The 25,756-nt window shown below is 41.1% G+C and overlaps 2 protein-coding genes across 2 annotated transcripts in view; one reads left to right on the top strand and one right to left on the bottom strand.

Annotated features, from left to right (window-relative positions):
- LOC136856710 (limbic system-associated membrane protein) overlaps positions 1-25,756 on the top strand; it is a 1,090,706-nt gene that overhangs the window by 467,494 nt on the left and 597,456 nt on the right. The gene's annotated exons all lie outside the window — the stretch shown is intronic.
- Positions 711-2,041, bottom strand: LOC137496987 (uncharacterized). The gene is made up of 2 exons (XM_068225259.1): positions 1,711-2,041; positions 711-1,272 (listed from the first exon to the last, which is right to left on the bottom strand). Exons 1-2 carry the CDS (start codon positions 1,994-1,996, stop codon positions 1,001-1,003), a joined length of 558 nt encoding a protein of 185 aa, XP_068081360.1. The 5' UTR covers positions 1,997-2,041; the 3' UTR covers positions 711-1,000.

Genomic DNA, 25,756 nt, shown 5'->3' with positions numbered 1-25,756 from the left:
AGGAGAAGATACGGGAGTGCATCAAAGTACTGTTAGTAGAACCATTGATTTCGTCAGCGAGAAAATTTTTCTAAAAGCACATCACTGGATAAAATTTCCGTCACGTCCACAAGAAATCAATATAGCTAAAGAGGAATGGCAGCAACGCTTTAACTTTCCTTGTGTGATCGGTGCTCTTGACTGTACACATGTACCTATTTTAAAGCCACAACTACACGGCGATGAATACATCAACCGCAAAAATTTCGCTTCTATCAATGTACAAGCAACATGCAATTCAAGCGAAGTTTTTACAAGTGTTGATGCTAGCTGGCCTGGTTCTGTACATGACAGTCGCATATTTAAGAATTCACGTGTGTATGAAGGATTGCGAGACCATGCGGGAGCTGCAATACTGTTGGGTGATTCAGGTTACGGGCTTGTACCTTGGCTGCTAACTCCTTACCGAAACCCTCAAAATCCACAAGAAGAAAATTACAATCGCGTGCATGCTCATAACAGAGTAATTATTGAAAGATGTTTTGGTCAGCTGAAGAGACGTTTCCCTCTACTAGCAAACAAAGTCAGAATCTCTTTACAGAAAATTCCACGCATTATTATCTGTTGCTTTGTGCTGCATAACGTCTCTAAGCATTTAAGAGATGAGGACAATTTTGATAATGTTTATAGTGAAGAAAACGATGATGATGGTGCTGCTGATTGGGGTGAACAAGAATATGGTTATGATGACATGAGAAGACGTGGTGCACAGAGAAGAAATGAAATCGCTAATATTTTGTTTCAACAAGTTGCTGTAAATTAACTATGAAAGTAGTGAAGCACTGTGATCTGGAAATGACAAAATTTAACAGTTGTGTGGCTCGTGTTTTTCATTTAACTTATACTCTTACATCGTTATAAATTTATTTGTGATTCACTTCATCTTGTACGCTACTGTATCATTTCGCCTCAGTTGAATACAAATACCAACACTTATTTCTCTGATTTTATGTTCCACACATCATTCAAACTGTATGTAGGTTTGTTCACTTAAGTTTAATTTTGAAACTAATTTCCGTTCTTCTACTTCCTGTTGTTGCATGCGAGCTAACTTAAGCTGTTCCAATAACACCAGTCTCTGAAGTTCCATGTTCGAAAGTCTTTCCGTCTCCTCAGTCTCTGCAGCTAATTTTATTTTCTTGTACTTTCTTGGTGGTGATGTACTCTGTAGCGATATGCTATCATCTTTGATATCAGCTGCGTGTTCCTTACTTCCTCCTACAGCGCATCCTCCTGAAATGTTGATGAAATATAATTACTGACCTTGATCTACAGATTAATAAAATGAACTCCACATGAATGATTCATATAAGAAAGAAATACGTTAGGCCTAATGATTATTTTTCTAATTAATACACAGCTTGCGGAGTGATGTGGTATTTCATCAATGAGTCCAGTAAAGTTTAATACCGGGCGAGTTGGCCGTGCGGTTAGGGCCGCGCAGCTTTGAGGTTGCACCCGAGAGATAGTGGGCTCGAACCCCAGCCCTGAATATGGTTTTCCGTGGTTTCCCATTTCACACCAGGCAAACGCCGGGGCTGTACCTTAATTTAGGCTACGGCCGCTTCATTCTCACTCCTAGACCTTTCCTATCCCATCGCCGCAGCAAGACCTACCTGTTTCGGCGCGACGTAAAGCAAATTGTTTAAAAAAAATAATTAATAGACATACCTGGTACACGAGTGAATGATGGATTTTGTTGTCCTTCCATTAAATTTAGAAGTTCCTCCTCCCATTTCTTCAACTGTATCTTCCTGTTTCCTGTAGTGTTACGGTCACTCTTCTTTTTCACTTCGGTCTTCATGTTATGGATCCCTTTTTTCACCTGATCTGCTGTGAATTGCCGCCCGAGATTCTTCTCACAACTCTCGCGTAACTGTTCAACAGCTTGTAATTTAGCTGTTTTCGTCGAAGGAGTTTGCGATTTACTTAATAACACTGGTAACTGTTTGATCATTGAAATGAAGTGAAAATTTACGTCAATTTCTACATCTGTTTCTGATATCTCGGACATCGTAGAATACTGAATATGCACTGCAGGAAATGGAAACGAGCTGTAAACACCAGTAACACCGAATAAAAAACTCATAGGTTACGGCGGTCAACACGTGTTTCTATACTAACATAACCTCTTATCGGCAACCAGCATGCTTTGCGCTATTAGAAAATGCTAGTTAGAATATTCTAAGAAGTCAGCATATGCTGGAAAAACTTGCAGCACTTTCTAGTCAGCACAAGCAAAAGGTTATTCATATCAATTTAAGCAAATGCTTTTACTTGCCAGTATTTGCTGAAAGCATTTACTTTTACTTATTGCTTATGCTTGTAGAATGTTCTACATTTTTATGCATATGTCCCAATATACTGGCTTGTAGAGCCACGGCCGACTGATTTAGCGGAAAAGACTTACGTCTTAATTTGAATTGATCTAATGGTGAAAAAGTTTCATGTTCCTCATCGGAATGTTAGACTTCTCATTCCAGATTGATTAGTTAATTATTATGAGAGGAATAAAGAAATTAAATACATCTGCACATATAAAATAATATTCTTTCCTGTACATTGGTCAGAATTTATAAATAATGGTATTTTCGTATCAGTCATGCCCGCAGTAACAAGGAAATGTAATTTTGATGATGATGATGATGATGATGATGATGATGATGATGATGCTTGTTGTTTAAAGGGCCTAACATCTATGGTCATCGGCCCTAAATGCAATTTTTCATTTTCCGTCATGTCGCTTTGTATTGGCATCAGGAGAAAATAGCTTAATAGAACTTAATGCACATCGGTATGGAAAGTCAGGGAATAAAGGTCTACTAGCTAGGCTATAATATTTATTCACGCTGGATGAAATGTCAGTTTATTGGATGGAGCTATGCAAAATTTATAGAGAGTGAACCTGCCAATAATTTGTGTTACACAGTTGTACCGTACCGACCATAATAATAGAATTGATAAATGTAGTATTTTTTTGCTTAATCTAACGAGGAGCACCGCTATTGTTTAATCCCATCAACTGACGATCGTTTTTGTCATGATTGTCTTAAGGTGGAAAAGAGCGTCGCCATAGGCCCTTATTGACAAGAAAAATTGTGAAGATATTTATAAAGTTGAGAAAAATAATAAAGAAATGATTGGTTGAGGAATAAGATAAGAGGAAGTCTTGAAAGATGCCCTAACATTGCAGAATCTGAAGGAAACTAAATATGTATGTCCACAATATCGGAAGCTCATAAGATTGATCAACAATAACATTACATCGACCTTTGTTGTGATGTGATTTGTCTCTTCTGCTGCCACTCATCTCCGATAGATGGATTTGCTGCTGCATCCCGGGTAAAACAGCTTGACTGAATATAGCCGGAATACCGCTGGGGGTTTACACAACTTTGCACATTCTATGTGATTGTCGCATCAGCGATGAGTACAGCAGCTATTTAGGTAAGTACAGTGAATGAAGGAATGAAAACCAATGACAGAACAAAAGGAATGGCTCATGGTAACATCTCTTAGGCAAAAGAGTTAGCAGAGCGACATGGAGAGTTCAACTACCTCTGCTGAGTTTGTTGTGGTCCAGAGGCTAAAGTTCTGCCATTAACCCAAAGAGTGAGTTTCCCTCTGAGTTTATCCCTGACACAAACTTAAGGCTCAAAGTCTATTTGAAATATATTCCTGTCGAGAAAGCTAAGCATCCTATATATTAATTACTGAGCACAGTGCTTTGTGTGTACTACCTTGGAGCACAGAGTGGAGTACTACGTGTGTACTACGGTCCACTCATAATCTCCCAGCAAGTAGTATTTATTTGGTCATGTGCCTCGCTAATTGTCAAACTTCAATTCCTGAATTGTTAAATCTATTATATCCTCTTAACATTTTATGCGTCTTAACGTTTGTAATTGCTGAAAACCCAGTCTAGCCACCATTGTCGTGATCTTCCCCTTGTTCTCTTACTCTCTTCATAAATTCCTATTACATGACCCCACCGCACCCGGGTCGTACATGCGGTCTATTCCTAACTTAGTCTTTATAATCTTGTTCTGAACACCCTCCTGTCATTGGACGCGATTTTTTTTTATATAGTCCATCCTAGACAATGTTTCTACCATTGCATACCCGTATGACAGCATCCTGGTTCTATATTATAAACCCAATGGAAGTTTTCACTCATCTCATCCAAGCAATTCTGTGTATTTTGTGCAGATTTTCTACTCATATGCACTTGCAGATGGACTTCACTACGCCATCAAAGTTAAAATTCTGTCAAATACCGTGGTGAAATGAACTTAATTATATACAGTCCCACTAACTAAAATACTTCCCTCTATTGGGTTATGTGGCCACCTGTGGATTTTATAGTCCTAGCCGCCTGAGCACGACGAGAGCCTCGACTCAGAATGTATCCGAAATACCCGCTCGTATTCTATAGTTATTCCAGACTATCAGAACCACTTGCTAGGCCACTCAACCATTGCCCGTGGTTCACGAACTAGGACGTGCGCCAACTGGAACGCACACCTTCAACCGCACAATACAGATACATTTACAAGCACAAAGGTCTTTAATTACCTCCTGGTACATACAAACCGTAACCCATTCAAAGTAAGACAAGCAATATACAATAGGCAAGACGCAGAAAACACTGGTCAACACCATTTTGTGACTCGGTTCTCGATTTGGAAAACTCCTTCCTTTTGTCCTAAGAACAAAACAAAACCCAAGCGACCACTGCTCACTCCGATGGTCTGCAGATTGTGAGGTAATATGTGGTCAGAACGACGAATCTTCTCGTCCGTTATTCTTGTTTTACTAAACAGGGCCCGCCATCTCGCCGTCAGATAGCTCCTCAATTGTAATCACGTAGGCTGAGTAGAATATTCTAGGTATTTGAACCCGATCACCTTCAGAATATCAAACAGCTTGGTCCAATCAACATTATAGGATGACTTTTATACATCAACGAGCACCATGTAAGTGAGCTTGTCCATCTTGATTCGGACTTCTAAGTTCAGAAGTAGGCCTAAAGTTAGAATTGCTTCACGTGTTCCTACATTTCTCTAAAGCCAATCTAAACAGCTCCCAACTCAGGATTCAACTTGCGTTTCCATTCTTCTGTAAATAACACACGTTAAAGTTTTACAGACATGAGGTACTAAACTAATGGTACAGTAGATTTCACACTTCACAGCAGCGGCTTTCTTGGGAATAGGTACAACAATATTGTGCCTAAAATGGGATGGCACTTCTCCTGTATCGTATATCTTATACACTAAATGGGTGTCCGACTTGTTGGCTGAACGGTCAGCGTACTAGCCTTCGGTTCAGAGGGTCCCGGGTTCGATTCCCGGCCGGGTCGGGAATTTTAACCTTAATTGATTAATTCCTACGGCACGGGGGCTGGCTGTATGTGTTGTCTTCATCATCATTTCATCATCACGACGCGCAGGTCGCCTACGGGAGTCAAATAGAAAGACCTGCACCTGGCGAGCCCAACCCGTCCTGGGATATCCCGGCACTAAAAGCCATACGACATTTCATTTCATTTACTAAATGGGTTAACCACACCATGCTGCTTTCTCTTAAAAAGAACAGTAATTCTGAGGGAATGTCATCAGTTCCAGGTGCTTGCTCCTCTTTAGGGCTGTGACACAATTATGGAATTATGACCTCAAATCTTATCTCCCATGTCACCAGCATCAACAGCATTTTTGGTTCCTACGCCATAACAATACTTCTTTACATTGATGCAACTGCTTCATACGTTCCTGAGTCTTTCTGCCTCGCCATCTTTCAGTAGAAGTGGTTTTCCATCTGAGCTCTTAATATTCATACGCCTACAGTAGTTTTACTTTATCCAAAGGTTTCTTGGATTTGCGTGTATGAAGCATTTACCTTTCCTAGGACCATACAACCTTCAACTTCTTTGCACTTGTCTTTATCCTTTAGCTGTTCTGTACTTTCTCTCTACTCGGGTTTCTTCGCCTGCATTCTTTTATGCCCTCCTTATATTTTGCAATCTCGTACTTCCGTAGTTTGTCAATCAGGTCTATTATCTCGTGAGTAATCCATTGATTTTTAGTCGATCTTTACTTTCTACCTAAACTTTCTTCAGCTGACCTACTGACTTCATTCTTCACGACTGTCCATACTTTTTCTATTGATTTTCCTTCAGCATTTTCATTTAGTCCATCTCTTTTATTCAACTTATCTAGATCTCATCGCTTTGCATTCTTTCATTCTTTAATTTCTTCAACTTCAGAAGGCATTTCATGACCAACAAGTTGCGGTCAGAGACCATGTCAGCTCGTGAGAAAGTCTTGCAATCCAACACCTGGTTCATCATAATGTTCACGTCTCCAATCACAATTACTTTCTCGTCAACTAATATGTTATTCATTATGTCCTCTCTCTATTCATATATTCTTTCGATTTCTTCATCGTCTCCTGAAATAGTAGACATATAGTCGTGCGGTATTTTGGTGGGCGTTGGCTTTATGTACATCTTCTCACAATTATATAGTACAGGACCGTATAGAAGACATTCACCAGTTTCCCTTTGCGACTTAAGATAACAGTGTTATAGCCTACTAACATGTTACCGGAATAACATGTTACTCAATTAAATGTGTTATATTTGTAACAGGTAGCAATTCTTCCTCAACTCTTCGTCATTCTACATTACTTGATAATTACAGAATATATTTTAGTTCATTACGATGTAGCATGTTAGCGTTTCGTCGTCCTATTCTGTGAAACACTGTTCCATCGCAATGAATGTTCTGTCGAGATAAGAGCCTCAGCTCTGTGGAACACTGTTCCACCACAACCGAGTATTACGGCGAGGTAACAGCCATATCATTGTAATTCCTGAAGCGTATCGTTATTCTGTGAAGTCGTAACGTTTCGAAAGGTCTCCGCTCAGATTTATAATGAAGAAAAGTTCGAACACAGTAACAGTTTATACAAACACGTACTTTTCAGGGAATAAATTAACTTCGTATTGTATTTGTGATCAAAGTCACTAATTTCAAACATTCCAATCTATATATGAGGGCCCATTCGGACTAAGCCTCTTCAATTTCTACCGGTACCCACAATTTATAACGAATGGTAGTGCCGATTGGGAATTAGAAGTGGGAGAGGGGGGGTGCAAAAACAATTACAGACAAGGAAAAGAACCCGTGTTTGTTAATAAACGAGCGAATTGGCTAATACAACAACAGGGCTTGTACAAATTGATTTTTTTAAAATAATTTCTACAATTCCTATCAGGCGGCTGAAATGGAATAAAAATGTGATGTTTCCTCCGCGAAGTGTGGAGCGACTACCACCCTGCCCCTCTCCCCGCCAATGTTTAAACGAAGGTGACTCTGCATCAATTAGGGCCTCCTATGCCGTCAATTAGAAATGAAAATGTTGGAACAGACCTTTGGCTTTATACCCAACATATCCACAGGCGAAACCCAGTGAACTCAATCACCACAGCCTGTCACAGGGAAACAGATATCCGTATTTTCTTGTGCGTTTTTGTTGTTGTAACAACCAAACTGAGAAATGTTTTCCTAAAATATATGGTCTTGTTCCAGTGTGTGATATTTTGTCTTACCTTCTCTTTCTTGATTCACTGATCACAGAATGTGATTTTAATGTACGGTTTTCTAGTGAAATAACAAAAGTTGGTTACGCACATGGTGCCGTAAGTTCGTTAATTGTTTCAACTTATTTGTTTTGTGTATTATTTCGAGACCTGATTTTCACGACAAAAAGGATTTGTAACAATTTGTAACCTGTGACTTGCATTTCATGTTCACTGAATTTATATTTGATTAATTCTTTTTTTTAAATTGGCTTTATGTCGCGCCGACACTGATAGGTCTCTTTGAGACGATCGGATACGAAAGGGCTAGGAGTGGGAATGAAGCGATCATGGCCTTAATTATAATACTGTCTCGGCATTTTCCTAGTGTAGAAATGGGAAGCCACGGAAGACCTTCTTCCGGACTGTCGACAGTGGAGTTCGAACCCACGATCTCTCGAATGCAAACACACAGCTACGTTCAAAGCCTATTACTGTTTGTGTACGTCTACATTTTGTCTTTATTACAATTCAGTACAGAAATATGGAAGTCTAATGAAAATGACGAACGCCGAGTACATAACAATAATGTTCCCTAGATTAAAGCAGTAAATACAGTTGCAGCAAGCAGCGAAAACTGCACCACGGCAATTGCTGCCGCTCGATGCCACACGGCAGTTGTAGCACAGTTGCTGCAGAGCAAGGATCATCTGTTGTTCCCTAAGATGTAGTTCAGTTATGAATTTCGCTGCGAATGTTGCTTTCTGACGCGGCGTTGACAAAAAAGAAAGTGCTGGATTCATCTTACTATCAGTGAAAGGCCAACGAAGGGTAAATTTGTCCTTATTCGTGAGAAACTGAAGCTTTACACAGACACATTTTCTAAATATTATCGAATGTCGGTAAACTCTTTTCGCTGTTATAAGTGGCGAAATTTCGTCCTCGTTGCTCTTCAACATGTAACACTCCTCATCGGCAAACGAGGGCCCATTTTCAATTATTGAGGGGGCCCCCGAGTTTCTTAGCGTCGCTACTGCGCGTATTGTACAAGAATGAGTACTTCTCCGCTTCCAGAATGACACGTTCACTGTCCACGTACTCGATATTTGGTAAGTGTACTATTCTAATAATAATGGCGTATGGCCTCCGGAGAGGCCTGGTGCAGGTCTTGTTCTTGTAGATGGCCTATTAGAGGACCTGCATGTCTGTGAAGATGAGGGCCCTACCTAGGATGATTTCTAATGTTGAATACGCCACGCACTCCCAGCCCCCGAGCCATTGGAATTAACCAATTAAGGTTAAAATCCCCGACCCGGCCGAGAATCAAACCCGGGACCCTCTGAACCGAAGGTCAGTACTCTGACCATTCAGCCAACGAGTCAGACAATATACTGTTGTTATATACGTGATAAACGAAACGAAATCTGCAGTAAATAGTGTCTCTTGTGGCCACTGTTCAACAGCTTATGCAGTGAAAGAAATTGGCTCTGGCCTATCCTTTCAACAGCAAGACTGCTTCCGGCGAACTGCATTTACCGGCAAGTGTGGCCCATCACATATCAACACAAGGTGCAATTTTTTCTCCTGTATTTGCTACTGACTTCCAACAGCATTAACTGCTCGTGCAGTTGTAGCCTAAGTTTTGTCCTATTTCTGTATATTACACTTTTATCGGTAGTAATTAATCGAAACCTGCGCGTCACGGCTATCAGTGAAGGCGTTTTCGGTCTTTTCCACCCCCAATGTATACAGCTGTCGTCGGAGTAGATACTACGCTACGCGTGGTTGTGTGGTCAGGGGCCGATGGCGATAGACTGCACATGAATGATTCTCAAGAAATCTACCCCTTCGACAGACTGGGCAGATTGACTCATCCGTCAAAACATCTCGTGCCTTCTAGCAAAAACTTCGTTCAGTAACATTATGCGTTGTTAGCTTTGGAACATGTTGTTGGAAAAGAACAGTCTTGCCCACCTCTAGAATGGCAGGATGCTAAGCCATCCAATCAAGACACGACTCTTTCCCTTGCAGCGCTTCCTTGTGACATGGCATTGAAGTGCGCTCTGCTGTATCTGGAAACTCGCCCTGAGTCCCATGCTATAAAACTACATAGTATATATTGTATTTGTGATCAAAGCAAATACTTTAATACACCAATACCGGACAGCTCTATCTCAACAGCATTGAGTGGAGTGCGAACCCCGACGGTGGTGACATCTAGCGTGTTGGTGTGAACTGCATTCTTGTCTATGCTACAGTTGCAGGGAATGCATCTAAACTCATTGGAATTATTTTTGTTAAAATAATTGAATAATCATAATAATTAAGAATGAAATTTTAAAATATGAATTGCCTCCTTTGCAAACCTCCAAACGAGCATTATGGTAGCCGTGCCTTTCGCTATGTCTAAAAAATAACAAAGCAGAATCTGTTTGAGGATCCACCCAGCCTCTGGGGGAAATATTTAACAACTACTCCCTGCCCTTCTTTCTAGCATTTGCTCAATTACCTAGCACAGGATTTTGTTTGGACTTAGCCTAGTTTTCCGGCCGGATGCCTTTCATAACAGCAATGTGGAGGGATATATACCGTACTCACTATTGCGTGTTTCTGTGGTTGTTTTTCGTATGATGTGTTGTATATACTTCAAGATGCGTATGAATACGAACACAAACCCGTAGCCCTCGATCTACAGGAATTAACAGACGAAATTAAAATCTCCGACTCAGCCGGGAATAGTACCAGAGCCCTCTGAAACGAAGGCCAGTACGCTGACCATTCCGTGGTGGTGATTATTTTAAGAGGAAGTACAACTGGCCAGCCATTCTCTATTAACACTAATCAGAAGGGAAATGGAAGAGTTCCGAAACTCCGAAGAATGAAGGGAGCAGATGGGCCAGATAACTTAAAAACATCCATGATGTATTAAGATTTTGGGAAAGAGAAGCTGTAATTAAGGAACAGGAGTTTTGGTCCATTATTTTGACTTCTTCTTCTTCGGTACGGCCGATCTTTCCGAACTCTACAGGGGAACTCACCTCGCGCTGCTGTACTTTGAACTGTCTGTACTATCATGTTTCCTGAAGTCTCTTACCATACACTTCTTCTTCTTAATCTGTTCACCCTCAAGGGCAGTGTGCTGGAGCGTGAGACGTTGGGTCGGGGTATACAACTGGGAGGAAGACCAGTACCTCGACCAAGCGGCCTCACCTTCTATGCTGAACAGGGGCCTCATGGAGGGATGGGGAGATTGGAAAGGATAGACAAGGAGGAGGGTAGGAAGCGGCCGTGGCCTTAAGTTAGGTACCATCCCGGCATTCGCCTCGGGGAGAAGTGGGAAACCACGGAAAACCACTTCCAGGATGGCTGAGATGGAAATAGAACCCACCTCTACTCAGTTGATCTCCCGAGGCTGAATGGACTCCGTTCCAGCCCTCGTACCACTTGTCAAATTTTTGCGGCAGAGACGGGAATCGAACACCGACCTCGGGGGGTGGCAGCTAATCACGCTAAAACTACACCATAGAGTTAGACATTACCATACACACGTATTAAATTAGTTGGACTGGTGCTCAAGCCTATGCCAATAACACACTGAAATAATTTTCTTACGCCGGGCAGAGTGGCTCAGACGGTTGATGCGATGACCTTCTGACTCAATTTGGCAGGTTCGATCCTAGCTCAGTCCGGTGGTATTTGAAGGTGTTCAAATACGTCAGCCTCGTGTAGGTAGATTTACTGGCATGCAAAATAATTCTTGCGGGACGATATTCCGGCACCTCGGCGTCTCCTAAAACCGTAAAAGTACTTAGTGGGACGTAAAGAATATTTTATTATTATTATTATTATTATTATTATTATTATTATTATTATTATTATTATCTTACAGTAAACAAAGTGACTGGATTCGAAACTCATGGCCTTCAATTTTCAGTTTCAAGACCACCGCGGCAACCAATACGCTACAGGCCCACAAGTTTTCGATTGTGAAATTTATGGTACTGTTTAACTATGTTACCGTAACAATGTGGACCTTCAAGTTTGAGTATACTAGATTTCCATATTTGTTAATATTATTGGTTTTTACGTTCCACTAACATTTCTGTAGAGTATTTGATTGATTTTCTTAATATAAGGGGCATAGGATGTAACCTCATCACAGATCCGAGGTCATTACTCTTTTTAATACTTGCGGTCCTTGTCAGTTTCCATGCCCATTATCTTGCTGGTTAATTTGTTCAGCGCTTAAGACATTCCTTGGATATAACTGAAATTGAAGACTATTTAGTGACAAACACTGACACATTATAAACAACACGGCAGTGCGCCAAGAATCATACAGATTGAAGAGTTGGTCACACCAAGTCATGTAGGTAGCAGCACTATCGACTTTCTCGCTGAAAACGGCCTGCTGTCCGGTATTGTTATATTAATGTATTTGATCAAAGTCACTAATTTCAAACATTCCAATCTATATATGAGAGCTCATTACAACTCAGCCTCTTCAACTTCTACCGGTACCCACAATTTGTAACGAAAAGTCGAGGACCAGAAGCATAAGCGCAAAACCTATTAACTAATTTAGAAGTATTTCACTTACAGCTTTGTATTTATCCCAGAAACTAGTAGAGTAGTTATAGCGAGCTATTGCGGTGAATATCAGGTAAAATATGTTACTGCAAATTTTTATTTTGAATTGGAATCCAGTCCCAGTACGCAAAAAATCTGATTATGATGCTTTTCAGAACAGCAAGACAACCCTTCCGAACGTCAAATAGTCTCGGCGAAAATGTCGTAGGTCAAAGGGGTGATCCTATCGCTATCCAGCGGGGCAAGGTAATACTACTGACGGATATCGACATAGCCACTTGAAACTTGCAGAAGTATTTTAACCTCGGGATGTTGCCTCTCTGAAATAAGGAACATGACATTGTAACCAAATTCAGCAGTGGTTAACCTTCAATACCGATGTGTTGTTGTAGGTGTGATCTTCAGGTTTTAATTTAATAGAGGAAAATGCATCTATGCATATGTGTGTGACTGGTTGTGTTCCAAGTTACCCCATTTGGAATGCCGTAATGCGTTGTCAAGCACTGAAGAAAATGTGGGTGACTTAATAAATGTACATATTTTGTTGAAACAATATGATGATGCACAATTACTGTACCCTAATTTAATGACAGATATTGCTTATAGGGAAATATTGAATGATTTTGAGGCTAAATGTATAGATTTTCTTTCTGTTACTAGGCTTGAAGTTAAGAGGAAAATTGTCCAGCTCTTATAAGCTAATTCATTGAATTATGTGTGTAACGAATGTGCCAATATTTTCTAAATGAGGAAAAAGACAAAAATAGCAGTAAAAGTTCAGGCAGGATTACTAAAGCTTAAAAAGTAATGCTTAAATGAAAGCTCAAGCCCGTTCACAGCAGTCCATTTCACATCTTGTTTATATGTCTAATTTCAGTCTTTAAATCATAACCTGTTAAATAATTCTTCATTCATTTATCCAGAATTGCTTTAGCAACTTTGAAGTTAATATTTTAACAACACTTTCTTTTAGACGTAATTTATGTATCTATTTCCGTATATGCATTTCCATTGATGTATGAATTTAGCGCGAATTTCCAGGTCACGCCACCAGGAGCGCCTCTTGCGAATTGTCTCCTATTTTAACAAGGCTAAATCCGGAAGTGTCGCGTATTGCCTCCACTGTGTTTGTTGTTCCTCGATAACGGATGAATGGAAAGAAAGAAATTTAACACACTTTTCGTGTTCGGGTAGAGTATTGTGTTTAATGTCTCATTTGGCAGATGAGAGAGGAAACAGAGTTTTCATGAAATAGCGCTTCTAATTAAGGCAACATTTCTTCTAAATATGTGTGGTCATCCCTCTTCGTACGTCGCATGTCCAGGATTATTTCGGCTGGGTGGCGCTCTTCTCTGCTGTTACTCAGTCGGCCTAAGAATAATTAAACGGGCAGACGCCTAGTTGGCTGTCGCCTCCCCTCTCCACAATGGTTTGTTACAGCCTCATCAAGGATGTGGACATTTCGCTCGAGGACTCCTACCTTTTCATGGAACTCCGCAAGTCCGGCTGTCCAGTCGCCGACGTCATCTGCCTCCAGGATTACTGCACCTCCGGGTCTGCACCAAAGATCCTCATCACCTTCCGGGATGTCACCGACCAAGTAGCCTGTCAAAACAGAGGTGTAACCATCGCCGGCCGGCCCTATGACGTGGTACGCCCTACTGAGTCCATCTTAAGTCAACTCTTCTTTAATCCTTCCCGTGTTCCGTCTGTTCCCCCCCCCCCCCCCACATCTCGTACATTCCCGTCCACGCTTGTCACTTCTACCTCCATCACCACTTCTGCCACTACTACCCCGTCCACTTTTACTCTACGTTTACTCTTTACTTTACCCCGTCCCCAGCAGACCCCTGCCAACCTGTTGGATGCCACTGTCGCAGCTCAGTCACTTTCCCCGGAACAAGAAGACTCTTCTACAGTCGCCCAACAGCCATTTCCATCCCGGAATTGTGTCATCCGTGGCATTGACCCTGCCATCAGCGAACAGGACCTCCTGCAAGATCTCCAAAAGGCAGGCGTCCCAGCCGATCGGGCGTACCGTATCTTCAACTCCAATGGCCCGACGTTCATGGTTCGCCTACAACTATCATCAGCTGCCGACGTCGACCATCTCATCACTACCGGCGTCCGTTTTCGCCGGCGGACTTACCGCGTGGAGCACTCTCGTTCCCCACCCCGTACCGACCACCCCCCTCCTCTTGCCTCTTCTGCTAGCCCACCACCCGCCCCGCCACCCTCCCCGCCACCGCAAGCCATCTACCAACCTGCCCCACATCCACCCGTTTTTCTACCGCCCCTCCCCATCATGGACCTACTTCGCCTTCTCGCCACCTCAATAACCAACATTACCACAACCCCCTATTACCTCATGTCGCAATACTACCCCACTCCTTACTCCATCTTTCCGCCGAACACCCTCATTGTCCCTACTCAATATATGTGAACTAATTTGTAACTCTATGTAAAATTGTATCTATTCCGACTTGCGCGCCCGAGATGCGTCAATATGTCAATTAATTTATCGTCCCTCTTCCCCTCGTGTTTGTGGGAGTTTGCCTGCGTAGGGTGCTTTGCGGGTCTTCCCTGGGTCCCGGCTTCTTGTGACGGTGCCTTTATGCCAGATTCATTAACTATTTTCCCCCTCTGGTGTGTACGACACACACCCTCTACACTTTATCTTCTTCACTAATTCTTTCTTTTATACGGCCGAAGAGCTCCTTTGTTGAGCTGATGGCCCGCCCCTCCTCGTACGAGGAGAGGGAATGAAATAACTTGTTTTCGCTTCGCTTCGATGTGTGGTCATACGCATTCTCTGTTACACGATGGCGCTGTGTTCACTCGCGCACTCTGATGGAAGTTAGCTGTCGTTGTGAATACATCGTGGTCACTTGTATAGGATAACAAATTTAATAACGGAAAAGAAAGATTTGATTAGGATTCGGCAACAAACGTGCAAATATAAGAGTTGGAACGAAAAAAAATGAATGATGAAGAAATAAACGAAAAGAGCGTAATAGGAGTTATTATGAGAAAAACAGCGAAATCGGCTACATTTTTATTTCTAATAAGCAAGCCCAGGAAACCCTCAGAACCTGAACCTGTTCAAGTAGAGCAGACTACCACCAATTTTAAAAAATTGAATAAAACTTAATGGAAAAATGGAAAATTATAATTTGATACACTATTTACAATTATTTCACTTCAATACAGATAAATATATAAATGAAACGGAAAATGTTCGAGCAAAATTTCTAAGGTATATTTCTGTAGCTGTAAAAGTAGTGCAAAATGTGGCATATGATGACTTCTCAACAAATTTTGATATATAATAGATAAAGTTGCATTCTACAAGAACATTAATGAGTCTAAATACCTACACAGACTTCTGAAGCAGATAACCGAGGATTACTTAACCAAATGAACCTGTATGCACCGTTTTGAAGTAACGGAAAGAATGGACCTTCCATTATTAAAAGGTTAAACGCAAATCATCACATGATATCACATTTAAGGAGAATTATGACTGAAATATTTCATTTTAGACCAAAAATGCTTTTATGTTTCATTCTTAAAAATAAAGTGCAGTCCGTCCTCTATCAGATAATGGTATCAATTAAGTCACGCCTCCGTTTTTAAGGCCCTTGGCGGCCGTTCAAAAGTAGAATGCAATGTTTTTAAAGGTTTACGACAGGGCTTGAAGCAGCAAAATATGTTATGATCATGTGACTCAGGATGGGAAGAGAAACCGTGATTAGAGAAAATGAGAGGGTCACATCAAAACTAGCAGAAAACATGCAAGGAAAAAGAAGTAGAAGGTCTGAAAGGGAGACATACGGCGCAGGGCAGTTCTGAAATGGGAAGATAGCCTATTGTTTTCTTTCTTCCTTTGCAATTTTTTAATATTTTGCTCTGTACAAAATGCTTGTTACGATGCAATTCTGGTTAGCCAAGTTCTACTCCAATATCGTAGGAACAGGGTCCATCCCTCGACTTCTCAAAACAGACAAAGATTATCGCCATTCTCAAACCAGGTAAATCTTGTAAAAATCCTCAAAGCTAACGCCCAATTGCACTTCTGGGTGTGGTTTACAAATTACTGGAGAGACTTCTTTACAATAGAATTGGCTCAGTAGTTTTTGACCATCTACCCATTGAACAAGCGGGCTTTCGCCCAAATCGAAGTTGCACAGACCAGGTTCTCTCTCTGACTACACATATTGAAGCTGGTTTTCAAAATCAACTAAAAACCTTAGTTGTGTTCGTGGACTTTACTGCAGCATACGATACAGTATGGAGACAAGGACTCATCTACAAACTGCTTCGACTAATACCTTGCAAGAAAATCGCCAAGCTCATAGAAAACTTGCTTATAGACAGGAGGTTTCGTGTAATTTTGGGAAACAAGACAAGTAAGGAAAGGATCCTTAATAACGGTCTTCCTCAAGGATCGGTACTGGCACCTCTGCTGTTTAACATATATATCACACTTAACAGCCTCTAAAGCATTTGGTTATGCAGATGACTGGGCATTTGCAACGCAGGGCAAATCTATGGAGAACACCGAAGATACGCTGACGGCTGATCTCGCCACCTTAGATCAGTACTTTCGTAAGTGGAGACTTAGGCCAAGTTTGAGTAAAACTGAAGTTTCGTGTTTCCATCTCAACAACAAACTGGCCCACCGTGAACTTAATGTCCAATTCCAGAACGCTAGACTTCCCCACAACAAACACCCAAAATACCTCGGAGTAACCCTTGACAGAACACTGTCCTTCAAGGAACATCTGAAGATGACAAAAGCTAAACTCCAGTCACGGAACAATATCATCCACAAACTGTGTGGCACCACCTGGGGTTCTTCTGCTTCGACCTTACGAACTTCACCCCCTTGCCCTTGTCTTCTCAACTGCAGAATATTGCTCTCCAGTCTGGCTGAACAGCTGTTACACAAAGCTGGTTTGTACTCAGCTAAATCATACTTTGCGCATTATATCGGGAAGCATAAAATCTACCCCCACTTCTTGGATACCAGTTCTGAGTCATATTCCTCCACCTCACCTACGGAGAAAGAATACCTTGTTGCATGAGTACCAGAAGCTGTCGAGGAATTCCAATCTGCCAATTCATGGAGATATACCCTACGCCTTGAACAACAGACTTCGGTCCAGAAATCTACCAATAAGGACTGCCAAAATCCTGGTTGACAAATTCAGCCTGCAGCAGGATTGGTTTCAAGAATGGACTTCTATGGCTCCAGCTGAGTATCAGAACTTCCCCTGTATAACAAGTATTCCAAAAGGATTTGACCTACCTCGCAAAACCTGGACAACCCTCAATCGTATCAGGACAGGCCATGGAAAGTGCGCTGACTTCCTCTATAAATGGGGCAAACTTCCCTCCCCGGAATGTAGCTGCGGTGCCCCTAAGTAAACAGTTCGTCATGTAGTGGAACAGTGCCCCTTGAGTGCTTATCAGGGTAGCCCAAAAGACTTTCTTGACCCAAATCCTTCTTGTATAGACTATTTGCAGAGCTTGATGGCGAAATTGGAACCTACATAGTGTACTGTATATTTAATTTGTGATTGTGTTTTTTATTTTTAATGTCATACGCTAAATAAATAATAATCTTATGAGAATTCGTTTCAAGTTGGTGACATTGTTATCTTATCATAATTCGTTTTAAGTTGGTGACATTGTTATCAAAGCTACAAATACTGAAATTTGTAATGGGTTTTAAAATACTTCAAATTTTAATGTTCAGTGTTGGATTAATAATGATTAAAAAACCGGCCGAGTTGCCCGTGCGGTTGCAGATGTGAGCTTGCATCTGGAGATAGAGGGTTTGAACCCCACTGTCCGCAGCCCTGAAGATGGTTTTCTCTGGTTTCCCAACTTTGCACCACGCAAAACCTGGAGCTGTAACTTAATTAAGGTCATGGCCGCTTCCTTCCCTCTCCTAGCCCTTTACTCTTCCAACGTCGCCATAAGACCTATCTGTGTACGTGCGACGTAAAGCAAGTTCAAAAAGAATTGAAAAATAGAAACAAGATTTCAAACATTTCTGGACGGAATAGTATTCTGCTGATACTAAAAACCATCTGCACATGTCAACAAAATATCAGCTTGATAAAAGGAAAACTGTTCCGCAAGGGACTACTTTACGGGGCAATGATTTCAGGTTAAGGAATGGAAATAACATTTTGAACCAATGCAGCTACACACCTCCAATTTGGTAAAATGTGTGTTTATTTATATCTAAATACTACAATGGAATATGATAAAAATGGGATAAAAAGTGTATAAGTTTCAAATTCAGCCCTAACTCCCCTTAAACAGCACATGTCAATCGATTAATTAACTGCCACACTTGTACATGTCCTCTTAAGGTCAAGCATAAGAGAACTCACACAAGGGAAGCCATAAATACAGTATCACAGTTGTGCACCCCTGATATCAATAGTTTTAGTCCTTACATTAAGATTTAAGGTGTGTGTTAGGGGGTATTAAAATAACACACAAATACCAGTGCCCATAGTCATAAATATGGTAATAGTTTCCATATTTTCTTTTTTTATTGTATAGCTGTATAAAATATCGACTCCGCGGTGTAAGAGTAAAGTGTCTGCCTCTTACCCGGAGGTCCAGGTTTCGGTTGCCGATAGGGTCAGAGAATGTTACCTGGATCTGATGATGGCTAGAGTTGCACTCATACTACGTGATTACAGCTGAGGATATATCCGACGGTGATATATTGGCCCCGGTCTAGAAAACGAACAATAACGGCCGAGAGGAATCGTCATCCTGACCACACGACATATCGTAATCTGCAGGTCTTCGAGCTGAGGAGCGGTTGATCTGATTTTAAAAAAATGTTATTTCTGTACTGGTCGTGTCCACAGCAATAAGGAAATGCAATTTTTAATTTTCCGTCATCTCTGTCTGTTTGTACACACGCCTACCACGAGAGAACTGATGAACAGAGTTCAATGAAACTCGGTATGCAAAGTCAGGTAATAAGGCGCTACAATCTAGCCTATTAATGGTTTTATTAACGCTGGGTTTGTCACTAGCCGGACCTAACCTATCCAGACCAATGGGTTTGTCACTAACCGGACCTAACCTATCCAGAACAATGGGTTTGTCACTTGCCGGACCTAACCTATCCAGACCAATGGGTTTGTCACTAACCGGACCTAACCTATCCAGACCAATGGGTTTGTCACTAACCGGACCTAACCTATCCAGACCAATGGGTTTGTCACTAACCGGACCTAACCTATCCAGACCAATGGGTTTGTCACTAGCCGGACTTAACCTATCCACATCAATGGGTTTGTCACTAACCGGACCTAACCTATCCAGAACAATGCGTTTGTCACTAGCCGGACCTAATCTATCAAGACCAATGGGTTTGTCACTAGCCGGACCTAACCTATCCAGACCAATGGGTTTGTCACTAGCCGGACCTAACCTATCCAGACCAATGGGTTTGTCACTAGCCGGACCTAATCTATCAAGACCAATGGGTTTGTCTCTAGCCGGACCTAACCTATCCGGACCAATGGGTTTGTCACTAGCCGGACCTAACCTATCCAGACCAATGGGTTTGTCACTAACCGGACCTAACCTATCCACATCAATGGGTTTGTCACTAACCGGACCTAACCTATCCAGACCAATGGGTTTGTCACTAACCGGACCTAATCTATCCAGACCAATGGGTTTGTCACTAGACGGACTTAACCTATCCAGAACAATGGGTTTGTCACTAACCGGACCTAATCTATCCAGACCAATGGGTTTGTCACTAGCCGGACTTAACCTATCCGGACCAATGGGTTTGTCACTAGCCGGACTTAACCTATCCAGAACAACGGGTTTTTCACTAGCCGGACCTAACCTATCCGGACCAATGGGTTTGTCACTAGCCGGACCTAACCTATCCAGACCAATGGGTGTGTCACTAGCCGGACCTAACCTATCCAGACCAATGGGTTTGTCACTAGCCGGATCTAACCTATCCAGACCAATGGGTTTGTCACTAGCCGGACTTAACCTATCCGGACCAATGGGTTTGTCACTAGCCGGACTTAACCTATCCAGAACAATGGGTTTGTCACTAGCCGGACCTAACCTATCCGGACCAATGGGTTTGTCACTAGCCGGACCTAACCTATCCAGACCAATGGGTGTGTCACTAGCCGGACCTAACCTATCCAGACCAATGGGTTTGTCACTAGCCGGATCTAACCTATCCAGACCAATGGGTTTGTCACTAGCCGGACCTAACCTATCGATTTGAATGATTTTTTCACTAGCCAGGCGAAATTGCTACAAATTTGCCGGATAAATTATAATAATAACATTTTTGAATGTTTAATGTTTCGTCCGGGGGAAAGGAAGAGTGATGATTATTGTCAAATTTGACCACTGTAAAGTAGAGGTTGCACTGATGTCAGTCCTACAATATATATACGGGAGAAATTATGAAAATAATATCTATTTTTACGGAAGGAATTAAAAATCTGTAATTGTTCCATGGCTAGTCATATTTTTCCGAAAAGTAAAACTACTGGTCCAGGGTAGACGAATGCTAAAAAGTTATTTCATACACACACATAAACGAAGTATAACGTACCGTACATCCGATGAAGGAAGATTTATGCTAACGTTTAGCATACCTTATCGGAGAGCACCTAAATGATAATTCGTTCCGTCGCCAAACACTGAGTTTGGTGCTATACCCACATTTCTCAGAATCCCTGTCCCTAGTTATCATGCCGTGCTTAACGTAAAACTACAAGAAATCTTCAAACATACTCTTGAAATCATTAAAACCAATAATTTTGACATATCAGCATCCGCACAGAACAACATCTATTTTGAACAATAGCAACTTCTGGCACAGTGAGGAAACTACCTCATTCCTCATTTCCCTAGCATACCTCTTCAGTGACACCTGGACTCTCTATGGGAGCTGTTGGTGGAGCTGTGAAGATCAAACCAGCCTTCGGGCTGAATACCCAACATACACACACAACTTGTTGATTACGATAGCGACGAAGACTGTATTTCTAACCACGAATAAATTAAACAACGCGACCAAAGTTGGTACTAGTAACTAGGAACTAAGTTAAATTGGTACCAGGAACTAATTACGTCACATCAGTTGGTAATAGAACCTAGTTACGTCCCGAGTGACCAATGAACATTAAACAGCGGTTCCTGTGCTTGTGAGTGTTTTGGGAAGATTTACCACAGAGTTAATTACAAATAGACGATTATAGAGGCATTCAGTTAACTCACAGAGGTTCGCAGACTAAAAGCTGAAAGGCACAACAGTCTAAAATGAAGGTGTATGTACACCTTTGCTTGTTACTTACTCGCCTGATTGGAATTAACGTAATGGATCGCTACATGTTCCCAGTAGGACAAACATCAGCAACTCTTCACATCTCATCTACTCTGCTACTGGAAATGAACTAATGGCTTGCTTTCCAATTGCAGTGAACGGAAGACCAGCTACTGCATATCAAAACATATAAGAGAAGTTTCGTTCACTGTCGCTGCACAGTGGGTAATTTCTAGCAACCAGCCGGCCAAAAATAAGATTTTCAACCCTTGTCTTCGGTGCGCATTTTCTGTGAGTCGTGTTTATAAGACTCTTGGGTACAGTAATTAAGTATTGAAAAGTCGCGCTGTCTGATTATCTAATCTCACCTAAGGCCTAAATTGGCTCTCCTCCGGTAGGGCATCATATTCTGTCGAGGCGAGCGCGCAGTGAGGGCTCAGTAAAGACGTCAGAACTAAATATTTCTTTAGTTTGCAATGTGATTAAATTAGATGAAGGTATGCATTTTATATAGTATGTAGCATTTTCTGAAAGTTACTATATTTTTGTCCGGAATATGCACTTAAAATTCAGGTACAGGGTGTCCAAGAGCTATCTAATTATATAAATTTGAGCTGACTTTCAAAATGGATTGCCTTTGATTTCCGCAATGAAAGTATTTGGAGGAGTTATCTATACTTTAATGAATGGAAAACTGTGACTTTTTTCTGCGACCAGGCGCGACCATGAGAGTAATTAATTTTGTTCAGAAGCCGTGTACTCCGTAACCCGGAGGTCGAGGAACAGCAGGGAATATAAGCGGAACGAAGATATTGCGAATGTTGTAATTGAACATGTAGGCTTTGAGGATTGTTCCGAGGATATATCCAAGTCAATAAGGAAGTTTGTCAATATTTTGTGTGCTAAAATTCGATCACGCTGGACAAAATATAGTAGAAAAAGGGACAAATTGCTGAAGTACAATAAAAGTTGGTTCGACCGGAGAAGGACGTGCATCACAACAATGTCAGGATGAGCCTCCCACTACTATAGCTCATTCCATGTTAAGAAAACAGCATTGCTCTTATGACAACAGGGTTGCCATATAAAACGGCTTTTCTCAACGCCATCACGGGAAAACGGCAGCACATACATTTTGAAATTCGGTATATAAGTTGAAGACAAAAAGATGAAGAAACTACGCTACAAATTATTTTTATCAACTAAAGGGGACGCGGAGTTTACAGGGGCCACTTTTGGTTTGTACAGAATCAGACGAAAACTACGGCACATAAGAAACCTCAGCACTGAAATATAAGGCAAATTGAGGGAGAAAATAGACAAATAATTTTATGGGCTCGAGGAACGGGGGATGTATTTAATTGCATTTAATAAATGTATCCAGACAATAAAAGCTAGAAGAAAGACGCAATAAATAAATACTGCAGATGACTATAAAAGATCACAGTATTAATATTAAAGAAAGAAATCGTACACGTAGGCTTATCGCATAACTCTCATTCAACACAATACAATTACGCACTGATTTAAAGCCTAAAATACACACGCAATGCATAAATACTGTAGATGACTTCACTACAGAAGTGAGCTGCCAGCGGTTCACAGGGCGGTTGAACAGGAGCTACATTTCACTGTGGTGGAAGGAAAAGTCTGCAGTCTTATCAAAGGTGCTAGATATGTGGCGCGTCCCCCAAAGGGATGAATAATATTCCTGAAGTGACTGAATGAGTAATTAACCCAACACCACTTAAGTTTGGGTTATGACCACTTCATGCATGGATTCGAAGTTTCGAAAGCCTTTTACATATAGCGTACACACTTGACGCAAGAAAGTAGGAAATAAGAGATGCCGAGGAGAAGAAACTGGTTGAAGAAAGAAGAATATACGGGTTCGGTTCAGGGAGGAAACGGGTCTATTGGTTGACATCCGAAGCAAAGTGCTGGCAATACCAATGATGGAAACCGCTAGAATATTCTTCAGAGAGGCTTCCACTTCTGCGGATATTATTGGAGTAGATCTAAATTTAATGAACCATCTACGTGTCATCTTAGAAACTCTTTCGTGTGGGTATGCCATTGATAAAGTGACATTTGGAATGTACTAAAGGAAACTATACAATTGTACTTACAAAAATACAAATCGTACTACATGCCTGTAACTTTGCACAAACTCTTGGTTCATGGAGATGAGGTAATTAGGCACTGTATTATACCTATAGGACAACTCTCCGTGGACGCCCGGGAGACCAGGAATAAATATAACAGTAAACCTTCCAGAAAGGACACAAGTACTGACCTTTTCCATAGGCTGCTTATATCATCGGACCCTTACATTACCAGATTAAGGAAATCAGGGAGGAGAAAGTTGATTCCGCTTTCACGAAAGTGCTCAACTTACTGTCTGAGTCCCCTGTATCTGGTTCTACCGAAGGAGATAATGACAGTGAAGTTAGCGATTCTGATGTTACTGCATCTAATAACTAAGTACATGTATTCCTATATCTGTTTTTAAACATTCTAAACAGCATGCCCCACTATTAACATCTATTTAATTTCTTAAAGCTATAACGAAAAATGATTAAAATTACAAAGATTACTAATTCTATTCCTGGCGTAGTAATTTGTTCTTTGTACTTGATTGACCGCACACTTAATTATCTCCAATAATATCAGTTACATACTAAGTTTCGTGTAAATCGGTCCATTAGTTTCCGAGATACGAGTTTTGGCCGGCTAGATTCCTGAAATGGTGCGCTGTGATCCTGTCATGTCTATTGTGTTCTGATGGCACTAAGAACTTCTCTGGGATCTGCGAACGTTCATTCTCGGTAAAACTGAATTAGAGGGTGATCTATTCTCTTGAGATTAGCTATGTGATGAGGAGCCGTGTAAAGCAATCTTAATTAGCGCCCCAGCAGACAGTGCGAAGGCGACGTCGTTCAGGAACAACACGCCTTAAGGAATGTCGGTCGATCAGAAATAAATTGTTTCATCCTCAAGTACAACAAAATATCCACGACTTTATAAATGTGGTGTCGAACAACCATTCATTCTTAAACTCGACATTACGATTCTTTCTATTTGAGAAGGTTTTTTTATTGAAGTTCCTTGACACGATTGATGTCGATAGATATCCCTGGAACTTCTCGAGCAAATTTTTGTGCATAAAGGAAGCAATTCTGTTATCTCCATGGAAATATTACGTGATATATGTAGCCGTGTATCGTCATGGTTAACCGCTGCCTGTCAGCTGCGTTTACATTCCACACGTGTTGTACTAGGCTTGTTTATCTGTGAATGCCAATTGTCTCAGTTGAATTTGCGATATAAAAGCAGCAAATATGAAGAAGAAATACGTATGTACGTTTATTTAGACAGCAGTGACGATGATTATTTATTTGAATTGGACGAAGAGTCTTGAGTACTGTCAAGTGAAGATGAAGGTGTAGTGAACTCCATCATTGCAAATTGTCAATTTTCCGTAGTAAGGCACAATGGATACCTACATTGTTTCCAGAAAGAGAATCCGCTGAAACATACACACGGCGACCCCACTTAGGTGGTTACTTGGGACTGAAGGTTACAAAGAATATCTTCTATTGAAACCAACAACAGATTCGTCAACTGACAAGGTAGGCCCAGGTATAAAATATTCCCTACATTTACTAGAAAATTACTGTGTTTCTGAGTTCTGGTTTTAAGGCTGGTATATTGATTTTGAGTGTTTTCTAAATGGAGCATCCAAAATATTTCTAAAAAAACACTTTTCCTAGTGAAAATTTCACTGAAGAAATACCACAACAAACAAATTCTTTAGGCCAGTAATCTTTCATATCTGGCAAATGAGACGTTAGTCTTGTGTAAAGCTGTAAGTGATTCACGAGACTCATGGTTATAAAATGTAATAATGATAAGAATAGGCTAGTTTCTAAAAATAATCCTGTGTTCAATCTGACTAGGCAAATATGTGCAAAATTAATTTGGACCGGACTGTTGGAACATGTGACAGAAAATTGGACTGCAAAGGGCTTTAAAGGAAACAGTGTTCTGAACATGTGGTGTACGGCATATTTGTAGGAGCACACAACCGAATTATTTCAGAAGTCAATCTGAATAACGCACAGTGCTCAGGACTCACAGTCCTGAAGAATCCAACACTAAAGCACAACAACTAAAGTGGATAACCGTCAAAG

The sequence above is a fragment of the Anabrus simplex genome, chromosome 1 (assembly GCF_040414725.1).
Source record: "Anabrus simplex isolate iqAnaSimp1 chromosome 1, ASM4041472v1, whole genome shotgun sequence".
NCBI lineage: Eukaryota > Metazoa > Arthropoda > Insecta > Orthoptera > Tettigoniidae > Anabrus > Anabrus simplex.
The sequence above is the reverse complement of the archived record's forward strand: the minus strand, read 5'-3'. Positions and strand labels throughout refer to the sequence as shown.

What these genes read in the sequence shown, in the direction of transcription:
- LOC137496987 (XM_068225259.1), bottom strand. Translation starts at nt 1,996, where the DNA reads ATGATCAAACAGTTACCAGTGTTATTAAGTAAATCGCAAACTCCTTCG. An exon ending in ATCATTCACTCGTGTACCAG is followed by an intron (nt 1,273 to 1,710) that starts GTATGTCTATTA and finishes TCAACATTTCAG; the next exon opens with GAGGATGCGCTGTAGGAGGA.